The sequence below is a fragment of the Aethalodelphis obliquidens genome, unplaced genomic scaffold (assembly GCF_003676395.1).
Source record: "Aethalodelphis obliquidens isolate GAN/ISIS:26980383/991018 unplaced genomic scaffold, ASM367639v1 scaffold24, whole genome shotgun sequence".
NCBI lineage: Eukaryota > Metazoa > Chordata > Mammalia > Artiodactyla > Delphinidae > Aethalodelphis > Aethalodelphis obliquidens.
The window spans coordinates 1,726,489-1,752,416 of NW_020837968.1; the positions used below are offsets into that span (position 1 = coordinate 1,726,489).

General features: G+C 35.5%; 1 protein-coding gene across 1 annotated transcript in view; it reads left to right on the forward strand.

Moving 5' to 3' along the window:
• The window catches only part of KCNT2 (potassium sodium-activated channel subfamily T member 2), a 281,133-nt gene that overhangs the window by 185,892 nt on the left and 69,313 nt on the right, over window positions 1–25,928 (forward strand). The window contains exons 18-21 of the mRNA XM_027122465.1: window positions 6,221–6,434; window positions 8,841–8,946; window positions 12,839–13,011; window positions 24,517–24,651. Coding sequence (XP_026978266.1) covers window positions 6,221–6,434; window positions 8,841–8,946; window positions 12,839–13,011; window positions 24,517–24,651 — 628 coding nt within the window. The remainder of the gene's footprint in view (window positions 1–6,220; window positions 6,435–8,840; window positions 8,947–12,838; window positions 13,012–24,516; window positions 24,652–25,928) is intronic.

Sequence of the window (25,928 nt, forward strand, 5' to 3'; positions counted from 1 at the left end):
GATTCAACTGTCCTCCATAAATTGATGCTTCCCTTACCTAAATCATTACCTTAAACCTCTCTTCACAACAATATATTCAACTGTCCGTGGGTTATTTCTATCTGAGTGCCTACAGGAAAAACCGACGCGGCATATTCAAATTGAACTAATCTTTCCCCCCTCATTCAAAACCATTTCCACCTCCTTTTTTTTTTTGCTAAAAACAAATGGGACATCTTCCTCCTCTGATTGGTAATGCCACAAGTCTGACTTTTACGATTCCTCTCCTCTTATACTTCATAATTCACTGAATTCTACTAAATCTGATCATTAAGTAGCCCCTAATGTCATTCATTTCTGTGTCCATTCTCAGTGCTATCAGTGTGGTCAGTCTGAACCTCCCTCATCCTTTCTCTCCACTGCAGCATCATCCCCCCAATCTTTTCTGCACGCCTCCGGCCTTGCTGCCCTACACTGTCCTCCACCTTGCAACCAGAGTAATAATGTTTACATAATGTTATAGTCATTCTCCTACATTAATCTTTTTAATTGCTTCCTATGAGCCATTGGAAAAAAAGTCTAAATTTTATAACATGGCTTATAATTGGATGATCAAAACCTCTTTTTTACATGAGATAATCCCAGTTTTCCCAGGACAGTACTGGTTTATATACATTTTCCTGGTGTCGTTATTAACAGAACTCTACTTTGACTCTCAGGAATATCTTAATTTAGAAGATAAATTACACTGTCACTTTACTAAGTTTTTTTTTTTAATGATTCTTTCTTATATTTTTAGTCCCACATTTTACCATCCCTTCAATTGCTTTCTTAAGTCCCAATCATACTAAATTTCTTTGAGTCTTCACTAATGGTTTTTCATCATCTCTTCAATTGCTCTCCTAAGCTCCCATCATATTAATTCATTTCAATCTTCCCTAATGGTTTTTCACCAGTGGACCTTAATGCTTTGTTTCTTCGGACGGCATTTACTCCTCAGCCCCCAACTTTCCTATGTAACTACTTCTAATCCTTTGCATCTCAGTCCCAATATCACCCCCTCTGAGGCATATTTCCTGGCCCTGCTTGGACTTTGTTAAGTAAATCTGATTGTCATTGATATAACATTATTTCTCTTCCGTAGCAGTTCTATTCATTTCTTTCACATATACAAGAATTACTTATTGAGTACCTAGTGTGTGCCAGGAACTCTTATAAGTATTTGTGATTAGAGAACAAGCAGACAGAGATCCCTAGCTCCCAGAGCTAACATTCTATCATGGGGAAGACTTGCAATAGATAACATATATAAAAAAATTAAAAGTAAATTATTTAGTATGTTAGAAGGTGATGAGTAGTAAGATAAAAGAGAGAAGAAAACAGAGCTAGTAAAAGTGCGTATGAATTTTGGGAGAACTGGATTTTTGAGTGGATTGTAGGCCTCATGGAAAAGGTGACATTTGAGAAAATACTTGAAGAAAATGAGGGAATTATCCCTGTGATTGTCTGAAAGAAGAACATTCCTTCAGGGATAATAGCCAGTACAAAGGCCCTAAAGTAGGAGTAGGAGCCTGACCGATGTGCTCCAGGAACAGTAAGGAGGCCCTCGTATACAATGGAATATTACTCAGCCATAAAATGGAACAAAATTGGGTCATATGTAGAGACGTGGATGGACCTAGAGAGTGTCATACAGAGTGAAGTAAGTCAGAAAGAGAAAAACAGATGTCGTATATTATCGCATACATGTGGAATCTAGAAAAATGATGCAGATGATCTTATTTGCAAAGCAGAAATAGAGACACAGACGTAGAGAACAAACGTATGGATACCAAGGGGGAAGGGGGGGTGGTGGGAAGAATTGGGAGATTGGGATTGACATATCTACACTATTGATACTATGTATAAAACAGATAACTAATGAGAACCTACTGTATAGCACAGGGAACTCTATTCAGTGCTCTGTGGTGACCTAAGTGGGAAGGAAGTCTAAAAAATAGGAGATATATGTATACGTACAGCTGATTCACTTTGCTGTACAGCAGAAACTAACACACATTGTAAAGCAACGATACACCAATAAAAATTAATTTAAAAACATGGAAGAGGCCTTCGTGACTCAAACATGATGATTTGATGGTAAGAGTACAGGAGATGAGAGGGAAAAGGTAAAAAGAGGTCAGATCATGTTGGGCTTTTTAAGTCAATGTAAGAGTGGTAGCTTCTACTCTGAGTGAAGTGGGAGTCACTATAAAGTTCTAAGCAGAGGAACAGCGTGATCTCACCTGTGCTGAACTCCGTTTTAACACAATCACTTTGGCTGCTGTTGAGAATAGATGTTTTAGGTCAAGGATCCAGTGTATTTTCAAGCGGCATTGGTAAAAAAGAAAAAAAAAATCTGTGTATACTGTGAAGGTAGAGGAGCCAGGATTTGCTGCTGAATGGGAAGTGAACTGTAAGAAAAAGAGAAGTGTAAAGAACTCAAGGTTTTTCATATAAGCAGCAGGAAAAAGGGAACGGCCATCAATGAGGGTGGGGGAGTAAAGGTTTAGTGGGAGCCAGGGGAGATACAGAGTTCAGTTTGGGACACAGTGAATTTCAAATATCTGTTAGACATTGAGAGGAAGATGTCAAACGAGAGATTAGGGGCTTCCCTGGTGGCGCAGTGGTTGAGAGTCCGCCTGCCGATGCAGGGGACACGGGTTCGTGCCCCGGTCCGGGAGGATCCCATGTGCCGCGGAGCGGCTGGGCCTGTGAGCCATGGCCTCTGAGCCTGCGCATCCGGAGCCTGTACTCCGCAACGGGAGAGGGCACAACAGTGACAGGCCCATGTACCGCAAAAAAAAAAATAAAAAAATAAGAGGTAAGAGTCTAGAGTTCAGGAGAGAGGTGTATGCTGAAAAAGTAAATTTTGGATTCCTGAGCTTATGTATTATATTTAAAGCCATGAGACTGAACAAGATCATTGAGAAAACGATTGTGGGCAGAAAAGGGATAAAGACAAAGGACCAAATCCTGCAGCACGTCAATATTAATATCAGGATGATGGGAAGAAACCAGCAAAGGAGACGAAGAAGGAGCTACTACAAGGTAGCAGGGAAACCAGATGAGTGTCCTGTCCTGGGATCCAAATGAATCAAGTGTATGCAGAGGGTGGAGTTACCAGCCATGTCTGATGCTGCTAGTAGGTCAAATAACATGAGAACTGAGAACTGGCCATTGAATTTAGCAAAACAGTGTTCTTTGCCTTGATAACAGCCCTTTCAATGACGTGGTAGTGGAGAATGCCAGGTCAGAGGGCTTTATGACAGAATGGCAGAAGACAATGTAGAGAAACTAGGTCTAGACGACTCTGAAAAAGTTGTGCTGAAAAAGAGTGCAAAGAAAAGACTTGGTGGCAATGGTAGATGTGCAAGAAAGTGAGAAGGGCAAGTTAATCAGGAGTATAGGTAAGAGAATGAGTACAGTGATGGACCATGGAACTTAACTTAGGTAAGGAAGTGAAAAGACATCTGTTGGTTGAAGGAGACTGAAAAGCTAGTGAATTTAATAGATTATAGTTCCAGTGGGAATCAAAACGGAGGGAGCTGGCAAGAGAAGAGGTGACAATAAGTATCAAAGAATGAGATGCCAGAAATAGAGCTTATGTGTAATCAATAGTAATTATAAAATCTAGGGTATGACCGTGAAAGTGAATGGCTAAGGAATGATGGGAGAAAAGGCCATTAGTGGAGTATAGTCTATAAAAAAAGCATGGAATCACTATGTGTACACCTGAAATTAATATAAAACTAATATAATGTTAGCAGTACTTCAATTAAAAAAAAAACAACACTACGTGGGATGACAGACACAGGACTGAACAAAGAATATAGTGAAAGATACTGGGTACAGAGCTGGGGTATTATAGGTGATGAAAGGAAAATGGTCTGAAAGAGGCAGTGAGAACATTGAGGGTATCTCCCCACTTCCAAAACACAGACATCTCTTTAGGTGTTGCAGCCTTCAGAACTGCAGGGAGAGATGTCGGAGAAGAGCCAGGTTTTGTTAGGGGAAGAAAGGATTCAAAGAAGAGCTTGTTTCTGTAACTGTGACTGCTTTCTAAAATTGTGTCTTCCCTCTGCTAAATTCTGACTTTCTCTTGGTCATATCCCCCAAGCCCAGCTTGGTGACAGATTTCAGTGTTGGCAGAATTGTCAGGGAGAGACCACATTTCCTGTGTTGGTCAGGAAGATGGTGAAGAGGTAACTGGAGGTGATGTGGAGACATATTTGGGAGGGGGTGGAATTCAGAGAACATGGTTCCTTAGGAAGCAGGTGGGGACTTATCCCCACCGCAAGAGTAGGGCTTAGTTTTACATAAATGGAGGTATGTCTGTTTCATTCCAAACATAAATGAGGGGAAAAAAAAATGTCTGGTGAAACTCTCATGTTCATTTGCTTGAAGAAGTTGAAGGATTTCTTCTGCCGTAACTTCTCTTTTCTCTCTGAATTAGACGACGTGGTCATCTGCAGGGGATAAACGTCATAAATACGGATTTGGATTAATAGTATTAAGATGCAAATCATATCATATGGCTTTATTTCAATAAATCAACCTTATAAAATTTCATGTTTGATCAGATCCAGTCACCTGATTAGTGGAAAAGTCAATCTCAGTTTTTCTAAGATCCCCATCTCACCTCTAAGATAGATTGAATTATAAATTAATCCTTATTTATGGTGCTAAAACAGTGGCCAAGTGTACAGCTTCTGATGCCAACCACCTTTGTCTCTGCTCAGATACTGGAATTGCTGACTGCTGGTCATCACGTCCTTTCCTCGGGCACAGCAGCTCTAGACATATTCTTACAGGCCCCTCGCAGGAGTCTTCCCTGTTGACTGTAGACACACCAGCCCACCCCTCCCTCTAATCTGAGTGTTGTATATAGTATATGAAGAGGTACTAGCCTCTAAAACCTGACCTCCCACATTTCAATGTTGAGGAATACCCAGATATTCTCCCCAGTCTCTTGTTTCTATCAACTTTCACACTCAGAAACATTGAGATGCCAAAACCCATGAGTTTTTTCCCCCCCTTTACAAACTCAGGCTGTTATAGTGAAGAAGGTGGCAAGGTCAGACAGAAGTCTGAAGGAAGTGGAGAGTGTTTTAATAGTTGCTTCGAAGAATGAGACGAAATGAGGACTAAGGGCTTTCAGAAGGATGACCGGCTATCCATAAAAGCATACATGAAGTGAGTTATCGTAAAATATGGAGGCAGTCATCCGTTAGATTGGATTATTTCTACCAGAAGGGGAGAGACATCCACTTTCCATATACTGATGTTTAGACTAGTTTTTAAATGTTAATTTAAAATCTCAAAGGAAGTAGTTTCTTCCACTTACTATTCCTTGAGTATCCCAAGAATTCAAAAGCCTTAAGCTATTTGGATTCGCTCTTCTTATTGCCCCAAGGTATTTCCGTGGCTCCTGTGCTCATGATTTTCTTTTAGGTCAAAAAAATCAAATGTCATGATTTCAGAGTAGCCCTTGTCATTGCCTAGTGAAAAGCTCATCCCTCCTCCCGCTTCCCATCCCCACTATTCCGTATCACATAATTCTGTTTTATTTTCTGCATGGTATTTAGCGTTATCAGGAATTACTTTTTTCACTTCTCTGTCCACTTGATTATCTTAAAGATAAATCCGTATGTGTAGAAACCTTGTCTGCCTTGTTCCTTGCATATCTCAAGTGCCTAGACTAGTGCTTGCCACACAGAGTACTTAATAAATATTTGCTGAATAAACATAAACATTAATGGTTCTAATGTAAAAAAGCGGTTATAAATCAGTAAGAGAAAGATAAAAAAATGGGGGAAAAAGATATAATGAGAAACCCACAAAATGCAAATGGCCTAAATTTTTTTCATTAATTTTAAATAAATATAAATGGAAACAAGGTATTTTTTTAACTGAAATTTCTAAGTATTTCAGGATTTCACAAATCTTATGTTTCATACTATAGAGCTGGTTGCAGCAAATACACTTTTGCACAAATACAGAAATTTTTTTATCCATGCGGGCAAAAATACCCATGTTAAAAAGAAATAAATAACCTTTGAGATTAAAGGATAAACAGTATATCATATATTTCCTGGTTATTCTGGCTGTATTTCATCTCACTTTGATCATTAAATGATTGACAGGTCCTATAGGTTAGGTGGCAAATGCTTTGATGGATTTTCATGTCTCATTGTTCCAGGTACTGTGGCCATAGACTTGCAAGACACAAGCTGTAGGTCAGCAAGTGGCCCTACCCTGTCTCTTCCTTCAGAAGGAAACAAAGAAGTCAGAAGACCCAGCATTGCTCCCGTTTTAGAGGTTGCAGATACGTCATCACTTCAAACTTGCGATCTTCTAAGTGATCAATCAGAAGATGAAACTACACCAGATGAAGAAATGTCCTCAAATGTGGAGTATGTTTGTAAGATTTACTGGGATTTGTGCTTGCCATGAAAAACTAATATCCTTCCCTTCTGGACATCCTAGAATCAATCCTACATGCTTCTACCAAAACACCCTTCCTATTAGCCAGTATCTCTCTTGATGATAAAGTAGCCTAAGTCCTCAAATTTCTGGCTTCAACAGCTATTGACAGCCTCATTTTTCTCTATATTATCCTTTATCCTTAAAGAAAAAAATAGGTAAATCAGCATTTCCATGATATAACCTATATCATATTTCACATATTTTTCTTTAAGGATACAGCTTGTATTTTCATAATTATATGGTTTTGTTGAATTATAATGTACCTTCTACCTCTAATTTATTTTTTCACTTCCATATTGAAGTTCAATCCATTATTCAATGACATGTAATGCAGCTTCTTCCATTAAGCTTCTCTTATTTCAGCATTCAGCAATCATTTTTATTCAGGATACATCAATAATATTTTGAATGAATGAATAAAGGAAGTACTAGTTCTCTTTACTAAGATTCCATAACAGATAGTATCAATGTTTAAGCTATTAATCACATTTTAGCCTACAGTAGAGTTTGTTTACTTGTCGTATATTATGTTGGCATTTCTTTTTTTTTTTTGCGGTACACGGGCCTCTCACTGTTGTGGCCTCCCCCGTTGCGGAGCACAGGCTCCGGACGCGCAGGCTCAGCGGCCATGGCTCATGGGCCCAGCCGCTCCGCGGCATGTGGGATATTCCCGGACGGGGGCACGAACCCCGTGTCCCCTGCATCGGCAGGTGGACTTTCAACCACTGTGCCACCAGTGAAGCCCTGTTGGCATTTCATGAGGAAAGCACAGTGTTCAACAGTCTTGACAGTGGAGTCTGAAGGAATTTGTGTCCCATGGCAGTTCTACCTTATACTGGTTGTGTGCCAGTGACTTTGATTAAATCTTCTGACCCACGATGCTTTATCTGTAAATAGTGTTCATATGAAGATTAATTGAGGTAATAGAGTAATGTGCTTAGGACAATGGTTTGTGCAGAGTAAGCATTCAATGAGTATTAAATACTATTTGGTGTAGTATTGGTCGTAGTGGCAAAGGTAACATCATTCAAACACTTCTAATATTTTTCATATAATAGAAGTTCAATCAATGTTGAACTGAACTAAAATGAACTGAAATATAATTGAAACTTAGAAAAATCCTTCTGTTATTCCTTCACACTTTTAAATATTTATTACAAGAAACTTACACATACCCACGGAAGACAAGTCCACTCTCCAAGAAATTAGTAATACTCAAATAGATTTATGAAATATTTGACAGGAAGAAGAAGAGGTTGGACCACCAGTATATTTCTAGAAATGGTGTTGTGTGGTGTGATACAAATTCTTTCTTTACATGTACTGAAAAAACTGAGGTGGAATTTTTTTTTATATCTAGAAAAATGAAAAAGATGTCGAAGTAATAGTGGGAGACTATCAACTTCTAAATTTGCAAAGTGTTCTCCATTTTACCATCCTAGCTAATGATGTCTGGAATAACTAGATTTGAAATTTCTTGGTTTGAAAGATAAATTTTCTTTATCAAAAAAGAGCTTTCATATTGGATAAAATAACTTTGCCTCTACTAAATTCTCTTTTATTTCTTAATTTTCATTTGTGCTGCTACTTTTTGCTAGTTTCATTTTGAAAATTTTACAACCATAATGTGACTATATTTATAAAGTCAGCAAATAAACTGAGCATCTTTGATAATATGTAAGCGTGATTCCAGCAAAAACTCTGGCTTTTGTGTGGGTCTAATGGAATAATTTACTCAATCTAAAATGATTTACTCTTTTTTGGTTATGCATCCATGACTGATGAATAGTGATAGAGTGAATCATAATAATGCATTTTGCTTTAATATATTTTGTAAAGATTAACATTACTATTTTCTAAAATGTGTCTAAATCTTTTAAACTGAGGATTGGCAAACTTTTCCTGGAAAGAACCAGCTAGTAAATATTTCCAGCTTTATGGACCATGTGGTCTTTGCCCCAACTACTCAACTCTGTTTCTGAAGCGTGAAAGCACCCCAAGACAATACATAAAATGAGTGAGCATGACAGTGTTCTGACAAAACTCACTTCTGGACACTGAAGTTTAAATTTCATATAATTTCACGAGCTGAAATATTATTCTTCTTTTGACTTGTTTTTCCAACCATTTAAAAATATTAAAACTACTTTAGTTCACAAAACCATGTGATGAGCCAGATTAGGTCCATGGGCCCTGTTCTAAACTATGTCCATATCAAAATAAAGAATTACTGCATCTAACTTTATCAAAGTAGAGGAACATGGCTATAACTTGATTGTCTGACTTTGCCTGCATTAATTCAAGGCAATTCAGTATTTCCTATTGTTTTACAGATATGCTAAAGGCTACCCACCTTACTCTCCATATATAGGAAGTTCACCCACTTTTTGTCATCTCCTTCATGAAAAAGTGCCATTTTGCTGCTTAAGACTAGACAAGGTAAGCACTTACTGCTGTTATTTTCTGTAAAACTAAAATGATGGCATTGTGTAATTACATGTATTTAAATAATTTTGTATAGTCATTTGACTGAAATATGTTAAAAGAATATTATCTTTCAAATGTAAATGTAATACATAAAGTGGTGAATTTTACTTTCTTAACTGCACTAAAGGTTACCCAAGTGCTTTACCCTCTACTAATGTAGCCAATGAGTTGGTCAGTCATTGTTTCAAAGAGAAAAACAAAGATGCCAGAGCCTCAAACCAGAGTCTCCCCAGATCATTTTGGCCAGATGCGCTCTATTTATTTTACTAGACATTTTTGCCTCAAATCTCAAAGTGGAATCGCTTGACATGGTGAAATTAGCTAGTCATAATTCATTATTGAATTATTAGACTGGAAGTGTCTTGCTTAATGTCCCCTTTCTTAAAGATTTTATAGTAGTTCTTGGTTCCTGCCTTGATATTCAGGAGAAACCATCCGAAACAGAAAGATTCCAAGAAAGCAGGAATCTTTCTCTTTCACAGTATGGCCATTGGACATGACCTGGGTAAGAATTTGTTTTCATGATGAGTCAGAGAGCAGATAAAGAGAAGACTCTCAAACCCCCAATCTCTCAGAAATTAAAACGTGCCACTAATTCTAACCAGGAATTTCTTCTTTTATTCTATATTTTGGAGTTAGCTGGAGTTAAAATCCCAGCTCTCTGCTTCCAGGCTCAGCCAGTTGGGCAAATAACATTATCATTAAACTTCAGTTTCCATATCTCCAAAATGCTTGTAATTTTAATATGAACCTTATAGGGTTCTTGTGAAGATGATATAAATTCGTGCATGGAGAAAGCTTTTCACAGTGCCAGGAACGTAATAAATGTATAGGCACTTAATACATTTTGTTAATATTTTTACTACTATTAGTTTTTCCATGTGATAAACATTATGAATCTTGGCTGTAGCTGTCACTCTTGAGGAAGATTAGCAGATCATTAGAAAATTTCTGCCTCTATCTTCCTAAAGATTTTTTGTGAACCCTTACCCCTGCTCCCAGATGTTCATCTGGGTCCATTAAGGTGGACAGTTCCGTCTCTCGATGCCTTATTTTTTGTCAGTCCTTGTTTTGCTTTCCTGCTTCACAGTATTTCTAGCACTGGCTCGCTCTGCATCTTTGGTAACCTTGATGCATCTTAAGCTTCAGAGCCCTTCTCCTGTATTGGCCCCTTCCAAGAACCTGTGACTGATTTTTTATGTATGACTTTTGTGTTTTTTTCCTTAAAGAGGATTTCCAAAATAATATCATCTTCTCTGAGCCTTTTATTTAAAATGCCACATCTGGTGGCATTTTACTTTTTAACACACAAAGATGAAAGTAATGTTGGGAAACCAAAGAGTCAAAATGATTCCACAGATTCCCAAGAAGGGAACCTGATACAGGAAAAGTTAAGCTTTCAGAGATGAGGCTTGCTGGAGGAGAAACAGTCTTTTAAAGCCAAAAGACAAGTTGTCTCTTCACCAAAGTAAAAAAGCGATGTTTCCGAGTATTGTTGATTGGCCGATAACATCTGGGGTTATCCATTCTTTAGGTGGCGTTAGTCTGGCTGGAGGTGGTGGTCTGCTCTGTAAATGAGTGCCCATTTTGCGATTAGCAGATGGGGTTATGCAGCCAATCCTACTGTGTCCATGAAGTCTGTGAGCAGGTATTTTGTTGCCCAGTCCGTTTTGCATTAGTATCAGCAGGCTCCTTTTGGTCAAGGTTTATCAATACTAAATTCCCTGTTTTGTCCTTGTTCTATTTCTTTTTTTTTCTTACTAGTTGAGCTACTTCTAAATCTTCTAAATTAGTTCTTTTACCTCATTTGATCTCATAAAAATGAAGTTCTTAATAATCTCAGCCTCAGCCTGTCATCCTCTCCTTCCACAATCTCTTTGTAAGTGACCTAATTTCATGTGGCTTCAGATCCTGTCTATAGTAGTAATTCTCCAATCATACTTCCAGTGAAGACTGCCTGTCCTTCTCCTTTACCACTCCCCATTTCTCCATTCTTTCTTATGCCTTAATCCTTCCTGCTGGATTGATCTTCCTACTTCCATGATTAGAAATCTACTTTTAGAAATTCTACTAATGAGGTCCTGTTAGTGGTAAACTCTTTCAATTTCACTTTCCCTAGATGTGTCCTTATTTTGTCCTCCTTCTTGAAGAATAGTTTTGCTGGGTGTCCAATTCCAGGCTCTGAATTTTCTTTTTCTTTTAGCCTGTTAGGATTCTATTTACTACTTTCTGTGCTCCACACTGCTGATGAGAGGTCGGCCATCGTTCTAATTTGTGTTTCTGGTAGTTAAAGCTCTCTTTTCTCTCTGGCCGCTTTTAAGATCTTCTTCTTGTCTTGGCTGTTCTGCACTATGACAATGTGTATGACACTGGATTTCTCTTTATTTATTTGGATTAGGATTCATTGGGTTTCCAGAACCTGAGGATTTGGATATTTCATTAATTCTAGAAAATCCTCAGTCAATATTTATGTGAATAGTGCTTCTTGCTGATTCTTGCATCTCTTTTTCAGGTATTCTTTTTAAATGTGTATTAGACATTCTCACACTATCTTCCAAGTATCTTAATTTTTCCATACTACTTTCTCTTTTCTTTCTGTATTCTGAGTAATTACTTCAACTCAATCATGCAGTTGATCCCTTCAGATGCATCAAATGGGCAATTTAAATCATCTTTTGAGCTTCTGTTTTTAATTGTTATATTTTTAGTTCCAGAATAGAGTATATGCAATTTCTTTAAACATCTAAGTGAATATTTTAAATACCCTCTTGTTCTTTGCTCTTGCTTTGAATGTTCTCTTTTATTTCTTTAAACATAGTAAACACGCTCATTTTCTATTCTGAATCTTATAACAGTGAAATCTGTAATCTTTGTGATTCTAATTCTGGTGTTTATTGCTTCTGCTGACTCAAAGTACCTTGTTCCCAACAATGTTCTGTAACTTTTTATTAAAGAATAAAGGCAGAGAACATTCCAGAGTTGATGATGAATCCACAGAGAATCAACAAATCTCAACCCAAATAAAAAGAAACCCTCATAAAGACGTATAAAGATTAAAAACCCAGAACACTAAAGCAATTATCCAGGCAGATAATTTTGTTTAAAAGCATCTTGATTTAATAATGCTAAGTCCAGTAAATTCTAGCTCCCTGGGAGGTAGCAAAATATCCTCAGGAAACACATTTTGGTAATTTGTTGTTATTATTGTTAACATTAGTATTTTACATTTCAGTATTTGCATCGTTATCTTGCCAGCTCAGGTATACATTTAGACAATTAGGGTTTTTTTCTTTTAATTTTTGTTTTTTAACCAAAAAAAAAAATCCCTTTCGATATTGATATCCATCCTTTTGGTATTCCATACTTGGAATGTTCCAAGGTTATTTAATTTTAATATTACTCTATTTCTGGAAATAAAGTCAGAGGCAGATGATTTATTTTTTTCCAGCTTTATTGAGGTATGATTGAGAAATACAAATTGTCTATATTTGAGGTATATAACATGATGCTTTGATATACATACACCTTGTGACGATTCCTTAATATTGATACCCAGACGTCATCTGGCAGCAAGTTTCAGTTTGCAGTGGAACATGTGTACACTGTGTTGCTGCCTTTTCCTTCCCCAGATCAAGCTGCATACCTGCAATTCATTTGTCTCGTCCATGCACACCTTCAGGCTGGAGAACTTGGCATAGAAAAATGTAACTATTTTCAAATTTGTTAGAAAACAAAGGATTTACTAGGTTAGATTAATTTCCCATTTCCAGATCTTCTAAATATTTTTACCCAATATTAGTGGAGTATAAAAATGGCCTTTCTTTGTATAATTTTTCTTCTCTAGAGTTGCCAGCATAACTACTATGAGGACGCAAAAGCCTATGGATTCAAAAATAAGCTAATTATAGTTGCAGCTGAAACAGCTGGAAATGGATTGTATAATTTTATTGTTCCTCTCAGGGCATATTATAGACCAAAGAAAGAACTTAATCCCGTAATACTGCTATTGGATAACCCGTAAGTATATTTTTAAATGCACAAACAAGACAAAAATTTGTTAATATTTTATCAAAAATAATTTAATTTACTTAGAATATTTTAAATCAGATACATTATGGCACATGATTCATTGAGAGATATATTCTGTGCTGTGGTAGAAAACAACCATTGTATATGATTGTGTTTCACAAGTACAACTTAAAACGTCACTGGAGTACTCTGAGCCTTTTATTTAAAACTATTTTTGCAAGTGGTCATTGCTCTCTACCAGTGGGAAACATGCCACTGAAATAATTATAGTTATTTTCATTAAATTAATCAACGAGCTTAGAAAATCTCTGCCAAAACTGGACAATTTCATTGTCTTTGTGAAGAACCATTAATTATCAGAGGAGCATATTAATGATCTATTTTATATCATACCATTACACATCATCATAAGTTCCTATGATTCTTCCACTGTTAAAACATATATTCTGTAACATAACATAAATAGTTTGTGCTTTACAATGTTCATTTCTTTTGAAAATGTTTGATTGATATACTCTTGTGAAATAAGACTACTTAAACATTTCAAAATCCTTATATGAATGTAAATATACATCACTAAATGCTGTGGTCAAATCCATTGTATACTAAAATTGCAATATTTCTCTCTCTGACTCAGATTAGTAGCAGATGGTCCTTAAATCAATACCATGTTTTAGAATCCTCCAACTCTCCTCTTAAACTCTAAAGTGATGCAGATTTCAGGGTAAACCAAATGAGGCCAAAATCTTCTGCCTTGTCTCTGCTTTTAAAATTTATCAAAAGAATTTTTTCAAAACAGAGGTATCTCCCCAATATATTGTAACTTCATGACATTATTTATTCTGAATATATGAATATCAAGATACTGATTGATGCATCTTGTTTTAGAGTCAGTATCTCAATGGTAATCAACTCTAAAACTTGAGCACACCTCCAGAGGTTTCAGTTGAAGAATTTTCAGGTCTGATGACTCAATGACTTCTTTGATACCACTTTAGCATCCAAGGAAAGGTGAGATAAATTTAGGGCAGGTGTAGGGGAACAAAAACTTGGACCCAATGTCAGAAGAAATAAAAGCTTAATAAAACAAACCTTAGGAGAATAAAAATTGAACTACTGGATGGCTAGGGTGATAGAGTATGGTGGCAAAGCACCTCCAAGGCCTTGGGATATATCTCTTATTCTGGAAGTTTTCTGGTAGGAGGCTCTAAGAAACTGGCGAAGATCTGGCACATAAGAGATGCTCATCAACTATGTGAATTCAGAAGTGTCCAATTTTGGCTCTTTTTGCTTATGGTGTAATGTGTCCACTGCCTTAAAGATAAATTTAAGACAGGGGTATTTACAAGTTGATTGACTTAGAGCATTTCCATCTCGGCTGGCTTGGATCAAAGTGGATCAACTCAGGCCCCAGAATACAGAGAAGCAGATAGGAAGAGGCTTAGAAAGAAAGAAGTGGCACTGTGCCTACAGCAGCCCTGTGATAAAGCAAAGGGGAAAAACTATCCTTTCACCTTATTTATATTATTTCAAGGTATAATTTCTTGTCCTGATGTGTAAATCTCCTAATTGGGTTCTTGGACCCGATTTCAATGTATATGTGTGTGTCAGAGGGTTTCTCCACACCTCCAGCAAGCAATGCGCAGGACACCAGCTCAGTTCTGGGGGAATTCAACTCACTTCTGACACCGTGTACCCAGAAATAGCATTGGATTCCACAGGTTGAAAGTTCAGTCTTACAAAACTGTCCTACTCCCACTTCAGAAGCCAATCACAAGCCAGGTTATCACCCCATAACTGATCAGCTATAGATTGGAAATTTCAGTGACCCCCTCCTTGGACTTCAGATGCCAGTTGCATGTCTAGATTGTTACCTGTACTTCTGACTGAATGGCTGTAGATCGGGGGTTCCTACAACCACCTACTCAAGGTCAAGTTATTTGCTAGAGCAGCTCACAGAATTCAGAGAAACATTTTACTTACGAGATTGCCACCTTATTATAAAAGCATATAACTTGGGAACAACTGGATGGAAGAGATGCACAGGGCAAGGTATGGGGAAAGAGCATGGAGCTTCCATGCCCTCTATGTGGCCACCACTATCACCAAATCTCTACCTGTTCACCAGCACAGAAGTTCTCCAGACTCCATCCTTTTGGGTTTTTAATAGAGGCTTCATTACATAGGCACGATTGATTAAATCATTGGCCATTGGGGATTGAACTCAATCTCCTGCCCCTCCCCCTTCCTCAAAAATCACGGGGTGGGACTGAAGTTCCAACCTTCTATTCAGGTTGGAACTTCAGTTTCCCTGGCAAACAGCCTCATCCTTAGGTACTTTCCAAACGGCACCTCATTAATTTAAACCCAGTGTTCCTGGAAAGGGGCTTGTTATGAAGAACAAGACCCCCATTTCACCTTTTTTGGCTCTGAAGTGATTTCAGGAACTAGGATTAGAGACCAAATATTATGACAAAAGATGCTCCCATTGCTGTTATCACTCAGGAAATTGCAAGGGTTTTGGGAGCTGTGAGCTAGAAAATGTGGTGAAGACCAAATATATGTGAGAAATCTGAATGTGAATACCAAATATACATTCCTTATAAAACACAATAAAAGAATCAGTCTTGCCAAATTTGGGAGTGGAGTTTACTCCATGAAGTGGAGATGGGCTCCACTCCTTTTCCATATCCAGTCTTGCTAAGTAATCTTATCTCAGAGTCACTAATCCCCCTTTCTCCCCCTTATTATTCCAATGAACAGATGGCAGAAGCTAGGATTTCTTAACCTGTGTACCTGGTGTAGACTTTGGAATTGCCATAACTAAATCAGCCTCTTTCTGTTTGGTTTTGAATTAACAGGTTACCAAACTGCCCAGTTACTGAATGATTGATTGATTGGTTTGTATATTAGAATTATAAAAATCAAGTGGTTATTTCTAGAGTCTTAATTCCTGAATCTGATCAATCACAGAAAAATCTGAAGACTCTGTTTCTCTTAGTTACTGGCAAACTGGTCAGTATTTCAATATAAATATAGATGTAGCTTTTATCAGAGAATATTTTATCTGAATAATACCATAGTGACTATTTAATAAAATTAATATTCTTTGCCACCACCCTCTGCTTATTATAGTAATAACTGTTGAGCATTTACTACATGGCAATCATCATAGTAGATACCTAACCTTTATTTCACATTGTATTTCCATAAAAAATATATCCATGTCATATAGTGATGATTTATCCTCAGAAAGATGTACCAAGCAGCTTAAGATCTCAAAGCTTGCAAATTACAATGATTACATTTAAAGAATTCAGTCTGTGTGACTTGATTACACCACTGCCTCTTATTTCATAGAAAGGAAAAAACAGGCCAAAGAAGTTAAATGATTTTTTCCAAGGTCAATTCTAGAATTAGAACCTTCTCTGCAATTCATAGTTCATTGATCTTTCAACTATGTGACCTTACTTTACTTACAGGTTTTTGATATATGCAATTGTTTTTAGTCAATTGTTGTTTGTCAGTTGTTTTTAGAAATACGTTGTTTGTCAATTGTTTTTAGAAACAAGAATATTTTAACTTTAGAATATTTTGCATTAAATTTTTTCTTTGCTTTCCTAAGGACTTACAGTTTGGAATCTAGCTATTCACATGATGTTGTTTGTTAAATGATTTTAATGGGGTTTGACTTTTTTTCAAAGCGTTGAGATGAAAGCTCGGGCTATAAAATTTATCAGCTTCCTGTGCATTTCCCGAAAGCAGTATCTAACATTTTTATTTGTTGTTCTCTGTTCCTTTGATTGAGAATGAGGAAGCAAAAACTAAACACCAGTAAATAACGTTCCAGGAAATTTTATGCAATCCTCCTCTTTTTTTTTTAAACAATGAGATACTTGTTTCTCTGCTGTGGCTAGTATTTTTCAGTCTATCCTATAGTATTACAAAGAAATATGATGTTTTCTTTAAAATATTTCTGGGTTATAAGAATTTGCACACTAATAATTGTACACACTTCTACAATTATTAGCTTAGTGGGGTTTGACTTTATTTTAAATGCACATGAGCATTGCTGAAAATAATATCAATACATGGCTACTTAGGAAATTTAGTTGAAGACCAATTTATTCAATATACCAGAAACAAATAACAGATGCCACAAATATGGGATTTAAAAATGTAAATTAAATTTATGATATTCACATACATAATATGTCAAAATAAGTCTTCACAATGTTTCCAAATAGAAAGGCTTCTCCATTTTATATGGTAACTACATAAAACCTGGGTACATTGGAAAACATCTTACACTTGGTACTGGTTCATTAGAGCTGGTCTCAGTTCTGATTGATTGGCCATCTGTTCTCTTTGGCCTGTTGTTGGGCCACACTGATTTTAAATATTTTGATTACCATCTCACCCTTAAAGATCGTCTAGTCATCTCCTGATACCATTTCATATGAGACATGGAAAAGAGAGTCAAACACTTTGGAATACATTACCCAAAGCTACACAAGGTTAAAGTACAAGATCCAGGCTTATCTTCTTAATTTTTACAACATCTTGTTTAAACTATCCCTTTACTAAATCAATCTTCTTTCCACATAGAGCTAAAAGTAAGCTCCAGTTCAGCTTATTTCAAGAATAACGATAAACTGTCTGATATGTCAGGGTCCTTATTAAAGACGTTCAGACCTTAGACTCACACGGATCTGAAATAAGATCTAAGTTTACCCTCTTGATAGGCCTGTTGCGTATTACGGAATTTCTGTAAGCCTCAATTTTCTCATTTATAAAATGAGTAGAACATTTATCTTAAGTTATTTTGCAAGTCTATAAAATAATGTATATGAAGGACTAGTACCATATCTGACTCATAAAAGGCAGTGAGGAAATGTCAGTTTCCCCCCTTCTACCAATCAAGAGAAGGACATTGTCACTATTTAAACTGATGGGAGAATTTCTGTGAAACCCCAATTAACAAAAAAAGGGAAATTTATTTCAAGTTGTTGAAATTAAGCTACTACTGTATTTTTAAGGGAGAGATAAACTTCTTAAAAGTGGAATTATGAAATGCTAGCAAAATAAACTCTCACTGCATTCTTTTCTCGAATTTGTAATAAAAAATTTAAGTTCATTATAGTTTTTAGTTAAATGGGAAGAAATGATCTTCAACTTGCAAATCCATGCAATTTCCCAAAACTTTTAACTTCCTATCAATAGCTAGCTAATTCATATTTGCATATAATGAAAATTTTTATATAATAATGAAGCTATTTTAAATATAATGAAGATATTTAGACTCATAAATAGTCATGTTTCTTAATAGAATTACAGTTAGGACTCTGATGAATGATGTGCTCATTTTTTTTTTTCCTAAGCAGTTTAGTGCCATCAAAACCTTTGCCGATTTACTTAAATGAGCCAACATAATCCATATGAACGTATAGTTGATATATTCTTTATATTTCAGGTTTCCTTTTAAACCGCCTTTATCAGTAAAAGTAGTGGATGGATCTGTTTGTTCTACAAGTTAAATTTTGCAGGGTATTAGATATGCTTCATCAGGATTATATGTCTACCAGGTTTCAGGTGACTTGCCTTGCCTTGTAACATAGCTGGATTCATGTAAGGATGAATCGTGCTACCACAATACAGATGTTAATTTCTAAGGATTTGAAAGATTGTTTGTGCATTGTAAATACATGTTTGTGGCAGAATTGCATGTCAGTAAGATTCATGAGTTTTAGGAGTATATAAGGCAATAATTTTGATGTCTACGTACTTTGAATGATTTCTACTGGACAAAACAAAAAAATACAAAGGCCACATCTTCAGTTTTAGCTCTAACAGAAGAGTTGGCATAACGTAAGGACTAGTGACCCTGGTACTTCTTATCACATGGAAAATTTTTGGTATCTTTATTAAGTTGAATTATTCAATAACATTAACTACTGTTGCAAGACTTTGGAAGACAGATATGTTACAGTGGACAGATGGTCAGCGAAGATAGTGTAAATAATTGAAATAATCTGAATTTTAAAAAAATGAGGAGGTTATTCCAGACAGGGTATAGCTCTGCAATTAATAATGAGGAATTATGAACCCAACTCTGCTACACAAGTTATTGAGCTACTCACTTTATCTGACTGGAACTATGTTGGAGCAAAGAGAGATAAAACAAAATAATAACCCCCCAAATGACACAGTCAAAAGGATCTTTGAAAGCACCGCAGAATCTCAGTGCTGTCCCTGTCTTGTGCCACTTGTATCCTGACGTATTATTCTATAATCACGAGGTGGGTAAGAGACATGGAGGGTCTTGAGTCAGCAGTGAGAATACCCCCTCTGAGCAGTGCCCAGAAAGAGAAGAACTGGCAGGCACTAGCCATGACCACTACTGGGACTGTATATGATTATGTTTGTTGAAAACAACCTACAGCATAAGCTTTAAAAATATTTGTAACCTGTGATTCACTAACGTGAAAAGTTTTATGAATGTTTTGGGGTCAATGATAAAAACAAATGCTAGAAAAAGAGTCATCCAAAAATGTCCAGACGAGTAACATTTATAATAGCAGGATATTGGAAATAGCTTGAAACTCCAGTAATTAATAGCACAAAAGTGAAAATAACATAAATGAAATAATTGAGGATTTTTAAAATGAATTGTGGTACATATATAATATGTAGTAATATGGGGCCACTTAAAATGGTTAGGAAGTAATTTATTGATGGTAGGAATGTGATCAACAGGGATAGTCTTTGGAAGTTTTCTTTTAATGCTTCACTGCACTGAGCATTATTTTTCTTTAGAGTGGAGAAAGATGAGTAAGATCAACAGGAAGAAAATAAATCAGGGAGGACAAGACTTCTTCAGGGTGGGAGAAGCACCTGGGATATTGCAGGGGCTGTACTTCCCTTTGCCTAGAGGTTCCCTTTGCTTCTCCTTTACTGAGCCAAATCCTACTCGTTCTTCAAATCCAAATTAAATATTTCCTCTGTGAAATGATCCTGAACTCTGTCTCCTGAGTGCAACCTATTCCTTATTTTTTCAGATTACAACGTATTGTAATTTTGTGCTTTTACTTATGTGTTCCAAAAGCTCTATTTCTTACAGTACAAGTTAACAACATATTCTTTTTGCATACACCTGCAGATACCAAAATGTCTGTTAGATAAAACTTTTTGGATACATATATGCTGAGGGAATAGATGCATGAAAGAATTAATAATTCAAAATGAATACAAATTCAAAGAATTACAAAATGAATAAGTAGATTAGGTAATTTCTAAGGAAGCTTCCAGGTTCATGATTCTTTCCCCAAATATGCAAAAAGAGTAAAGATTTCAGTTGCAGTACACATTTGCTCAACAATATATATTGAGGAAATCAGTAATGTAAAAGGTGAATTACTTTAATTTTAATTTTATATTATATATATATATATATATTGATGGGTACATATTTATTTATTGATATGTTGATATATTAAGGGACATGTTGTGATTCTGTATATCCCTTAGAGAAAATTGCTCTTAATAGGCATGATAATTTAGTTCCTTATGTTTTAATAAAATCATCAGTTCCCCATTTTACAAGACTCTCTCATCATGAATAATTTTAAACTCACTGACAAGACTTTTTAGTTATAAGAGTATCAATTCAGTGTTTTTGTAGAATAATGCCATAATGTTTCTGATTTAGAAAACAGAAATACAACTTGTTTTTATCATTGTGAGCGCATTGTATTATTCATAACAAGTGCAAATGACATTTTAAAATTAATGTTAAGAGAAAAGGCACTTAAAATTAATCTTGTCAACAATGTTTAGTTTTGGAAATGAAAACTAAGTCAACTTACTTCCTTTCCCTAGAAGTGCTGCCACTGTTGTGACATTGTGTTTCATTTTGTAACCCATCTGCTACTTAGGCCAGATATGCATTTTCTGGATGCAATCTGTTGGTTTCCAATGGTTTACTACATGGTGGGCTCTATTGACAAGTAGGTGACAAAATCTTTGGCACACTAACTAGTGTGGTGTCCTGTGGTTTGTCATGTGCTGCACCCCTGTGTTGCATGATGAGTGTAATTTGCCATTTCAGTGTTGAAAATATGTTTATTGCATGTGGAGCTTATGTTCTCATGTTATACATCTTGCATTCAAACTTCCTAAGCAGTAATCTGTTGTTGAATTAAAACAAATCTTGTTGCATGTCAATTTTGTTCCCTTTCTAAAGCTATTCCAGTTTTGTGTCATCTATAGCAGTAACTTTATTACTGTTAACATCTTTGTAGAGAAAACCTAGAATTTCAACATTGTGATGCATTGGTATCATTATCATAACTTCTGGAAACCTTCAAAATAATTTGGAAATGCTCATTTTAAATCAGATTTATTAATTGGAGCATTTCCTTGACAGTCTATTCTGGTAACATATCAGAGTCTTCCAAATTTGTTAATTAAAGGTCAAATGTGTGCAATGCTTCAGTTTTAGAATACAAATTGTTATATGCATAAAGATGACATTATAACAAATACAAAAACTACAAGATCAGAAAACTAGTATGCTTATAAAATGTGTTAATTTTCCATTCTAAAAAAAATCAGCCCAAAACATTCCAAATAAAATGCTAAAAGTTATCCACTGAGAACTTTCATGCTTACATTTCATCTTGTAGATGCTGAAAAACAAAGCTTTGTAACTTTGACAGTGTTTATTGGCTGTGGACACATTAAAGGCCAAACAGATTAACATATATTTAGCTTCCATTCTACATTAATATAATTTATGTTATCAGTTGCATAATACTAACCAACTAACTAAAATGTAGATGTACTAAAACTATTATTTAAATCCATGAAAATGAAATCAATCCATATTTTATTAATAGTAATGTTTCTTTGTTGTGAGAGTATTCTATTAAAATTCATTAGAACATTATATTTATAAGATATAAAATAAACCTCTCATCTGTCTTCTTTGATGTAAACTATATAATGAATTCTCCATCTATAAAAGTATTTACGGGGAGGAAAAGAAGAATGGAAAGGATCAAATCCCTGGGATTAGAGATGAAACAAGATTGACTACAAGTTGCTAATTATTGAAGCTGGGTGATTGGTACAGGAGGTTCAGTATATAGTATTCTCTTCTGCTTATGTTTGAAATTTTCCTTAAACATAAATAAGCAAAGAAAATCATGAATGAATTAGAACACACTCACAAACATTCACCTATATTCATTCCTTTACATTCTGGTTCTCTTTGAAAAGGAAGTCAGAGAAAGGTAGAAAGAGGGGCAATGTCAGTTAGATGATCTGTAACTGTTTTTCATCCATGTTGACTTTTTTCTTGGGCCACCATCTGGTGACCAAACTGCGTAAAGCAATAGTGCTAAAGAAAAAATGGGCAGTGGCTTTGTAGATAAGATAGTGGGGAGAAATTATGGTAGACACAGAATTATAAGAATAAATCGGTAGCCAAATAAAAAAAGGAAAGAAAGAATACAATACAATATTAAATGAATATAAATAATTTAAAGTTAAAACATGAAGAACAAAAAAGTTTCTACGTGGTTCAGAAATGCCATTCCAATTTTATATATTTTCTATAGATTCTATAGATTTCTTTAGATTTAAACTCATATTTAATAATAATTACTAAAATCATTTGCCAAAGTTATGTGTCAACTACAACGGCCAATATTTTGAGTATGGAATTAACTGATATATACAGGTTTAGGTAGTTAGTGACTAATTAGTAAAGGAATTCTCATAGCTAAGTTTTTTGTTAAGTCTCAACTTCATTGATTTATTGCTGATGAAATATTCATATTTTATTATCACTTCTATTTGTGTATCTTTTTTCAGTCAAGCTTACCTTCTACCACCTTATCTTTCCCTTTTCCTATATAGAAAATTATAATTTTTTAATCAGGGAAGTAAAGATTGTAAGAAATGAAATATGAGAAAGTGGATTACCACTAAAATAAGGTTGGTGAAGACATAAGATTTAGGCATCATTTTTATGGTACATAAGGGACCATATCACATTCATTTTCCACCTACTTTTTTCTTTTTAAAAAATGTATTTTAATAGATGTAAGAATAATTATGAATTTCCTAGCTAAAAGGAATACCCTAGTAAAGTGTTCCTAGAGATTTAAACTTGGTCATCATATTGATTGGATGTTATGGTCCTGGCCCCTCTCACCATAGGAAATTTATTTGGAGTAACATTCTGTTTCCACAGTTTTAGCCATAAAATCCCTGCCACAGAACACTGTGCCTGATTCAAGCGAAATATTTTTTTCTGGACTACTCCTGGGGATCTTTGACTCAAAGCTTTGGTAATACTCTCTCGCCATATAAAAGAGTAAGAAATCCTGCCTCTTGCCTTCCCATAAAAGGAAAATTCCTTCTAGTGAATTAGTGAGATGACTAATTCAAGTGATCATGCACTTGGAGAAGATCCTTGGGGAACTGACTCTTCCATTTAAGAAGCTAAAAAGAGCTACTGTTCTTTAAGTTTTACACTTCTCATTTTAAATCAAAAGATGTAGAAATCAATTAGCCCAATTCTCCTTATCTATCTTCAATCAGTCCTGAACCTAGAATACTCTTGCACTCATTCAAGTTTTGATACAATCTCCCTTATCCAGTTCAGTCCTATTTTTATAGTTTGTATGAAGCAAAGGCAATGAGATAATGGTTTTCTTAATTCAGCTTTTATGGTAACATTGTTTTTAAATTCAGTGTGAGGTAAAATTTTTATCAGTGATAGGGGAGAAGACTGACTCTGTGGTAACTCATAGGAACTTGTGTCCTAGTTTAGCAATTATTTCCCGCAACCAACAAAATTACTTCATTCAATCACTTGCTCAAAAGTGGCTAGAAGGTAGGCTTGAATGCATCCGATATTTATATATTTTACATGCTCTTGGCTGTGTAGAACCAATCTATAACACATAGCTTTACACAAATAAATAATAGACATTTAAAAATAATTATTTTTAATAAATATATTTCTTTATTAGGCTTGACCATCTAAATTAATATGTGTTCATTTCTATTCTTACCAAAAGTGCCTCAGGGATAAAAAATGTGAATGTCGTGTCTTTGAAATAATGTGCTAATTGTAAAAACAGGGCTCTAACATGTTCTAATTCTATTTGATTGTAAAATGGGTGTTTCCATGTTTTATTTATAAAATTAATAAGTATTATTAAATAAAGATCCTTAACGCGTGCTTTGAAATGGTTGAGATCTAATGAAACATAAAGAAACCCCAAATACAATTTACTTCATATCAGTAGAGAATATTGTCTTATATTAGTTCCCATAACATCTACCAGTGTCCACTCTGTGAAAGCCACGTATAAGGGCAACCTATACACCTATAAGCGCAGGGGTGTAAGCAAGTTTTAGCACCATCCTAGTACTGAGATTTATTGAAAGTTCATTTTTCTCTGTTGGTTTTTATCAAAGTCTAGACGATTTACTCAGGTGTGGAGTGACTTTCGCTGCCAACATGGTGGTTGTGGACAAAGAAAGCACCATGAGTGCCGAGGAAGACTACATGGCAGATGCCAAAACGATTGTAAACGTGCAGACCCTTTTCAGGTAAATGTCTGGATAACCCAGCCCTTAAACATCTATGAGATATATGACTCTGTGTATAAAGAATGAACATGAGACATTTATACTGCAGTTATGTTTATTCCTTTCATCATAAAACAAATACTTATTTAGGACCTAATGTATGGCTGGTACTGTGTGAAGTTTACTTTTTAACATCAGGTCAGCAGTTCTTTTAAAAATAAAAAGAATAATGCATTTGTTTTTTCGTATAGTTTAAGAAATTCTAAAAAGCTGTGTGCAGTAGCAGTCATGATTTTTGCCAAACCACGCATGTTTAATTTTGGTTTTATGCCCAGCAGTAGCCAAAGGTATGCATTTACATACTGAATAACCAGGAAGAAAAGATCGCAAGGCTAATATACCCATGTTAGGAGCCAAGTCACAATGTTATCCTCACTTCCTCATGAAAGACACTTCCTGTCTTTCAATAATTAAACCCATCCTGGTAGGAATTCCCGTTAGGGTCATCTTTGCGTAAGAATGAGCAATACTGACCAGAGAAAAGTGCATGCTGTGAGCAAAGTCAAAACTGCCAATAAATCAAGACATCGGCGTCACTTGGAATGATTCTTCCTAAAATCATCTTAAAATTTAAATAACTAAAAGATCATTATTTCAGTTTTATGAATTTTGCAGAAGTCTAAAGGAAATATCTGAGCTACCAAATTATGAAAGTGAATAAAGCAATCTGAACTCTATCTTTATCTCCCCTCACTTCATACCTTTGTATTGTAGTAAACCATATATTGAGGATAGTTATCTGCTTATAGTTTGAGGTCAGAATTCAGGAGAGAGAGCCAAGTTGTGTGTCTCACTTAAGTTGACTATTTATTATATGATCTTAGGCAAATTACTTTCCTTCTCTAAACCTTGATGTCTTAATCACAAGGTTGTTGGAGATTTAAGAACATATAATGCCTTAGTACCTGCCTGGTCGTTTTCAATTTCTCAATAAATGTTAGCTACTATAATTATTAGCCATAGACTTATCACTTACGTGGGGCAGAGTGGAAAAGCTACAGACCTTGGAACAATATAGCAACAAACTTCATCTGACATGATCTCTATCCCAGAGGTTCCCGCAGAAAATTACTGTGACTTTGAGTATGTTTCTTAACCTCATTGAAATTCAGTTTCCCTCATCTATAAAATGCATGTGGAGAATAATTAACCCTTCTTACAGTGTCAGTGTGAGGACAGGAAATCAGGTATGTAAAGAATCTGTCACAGCAATTGGAAAAATCTACCCTAACTTGCAT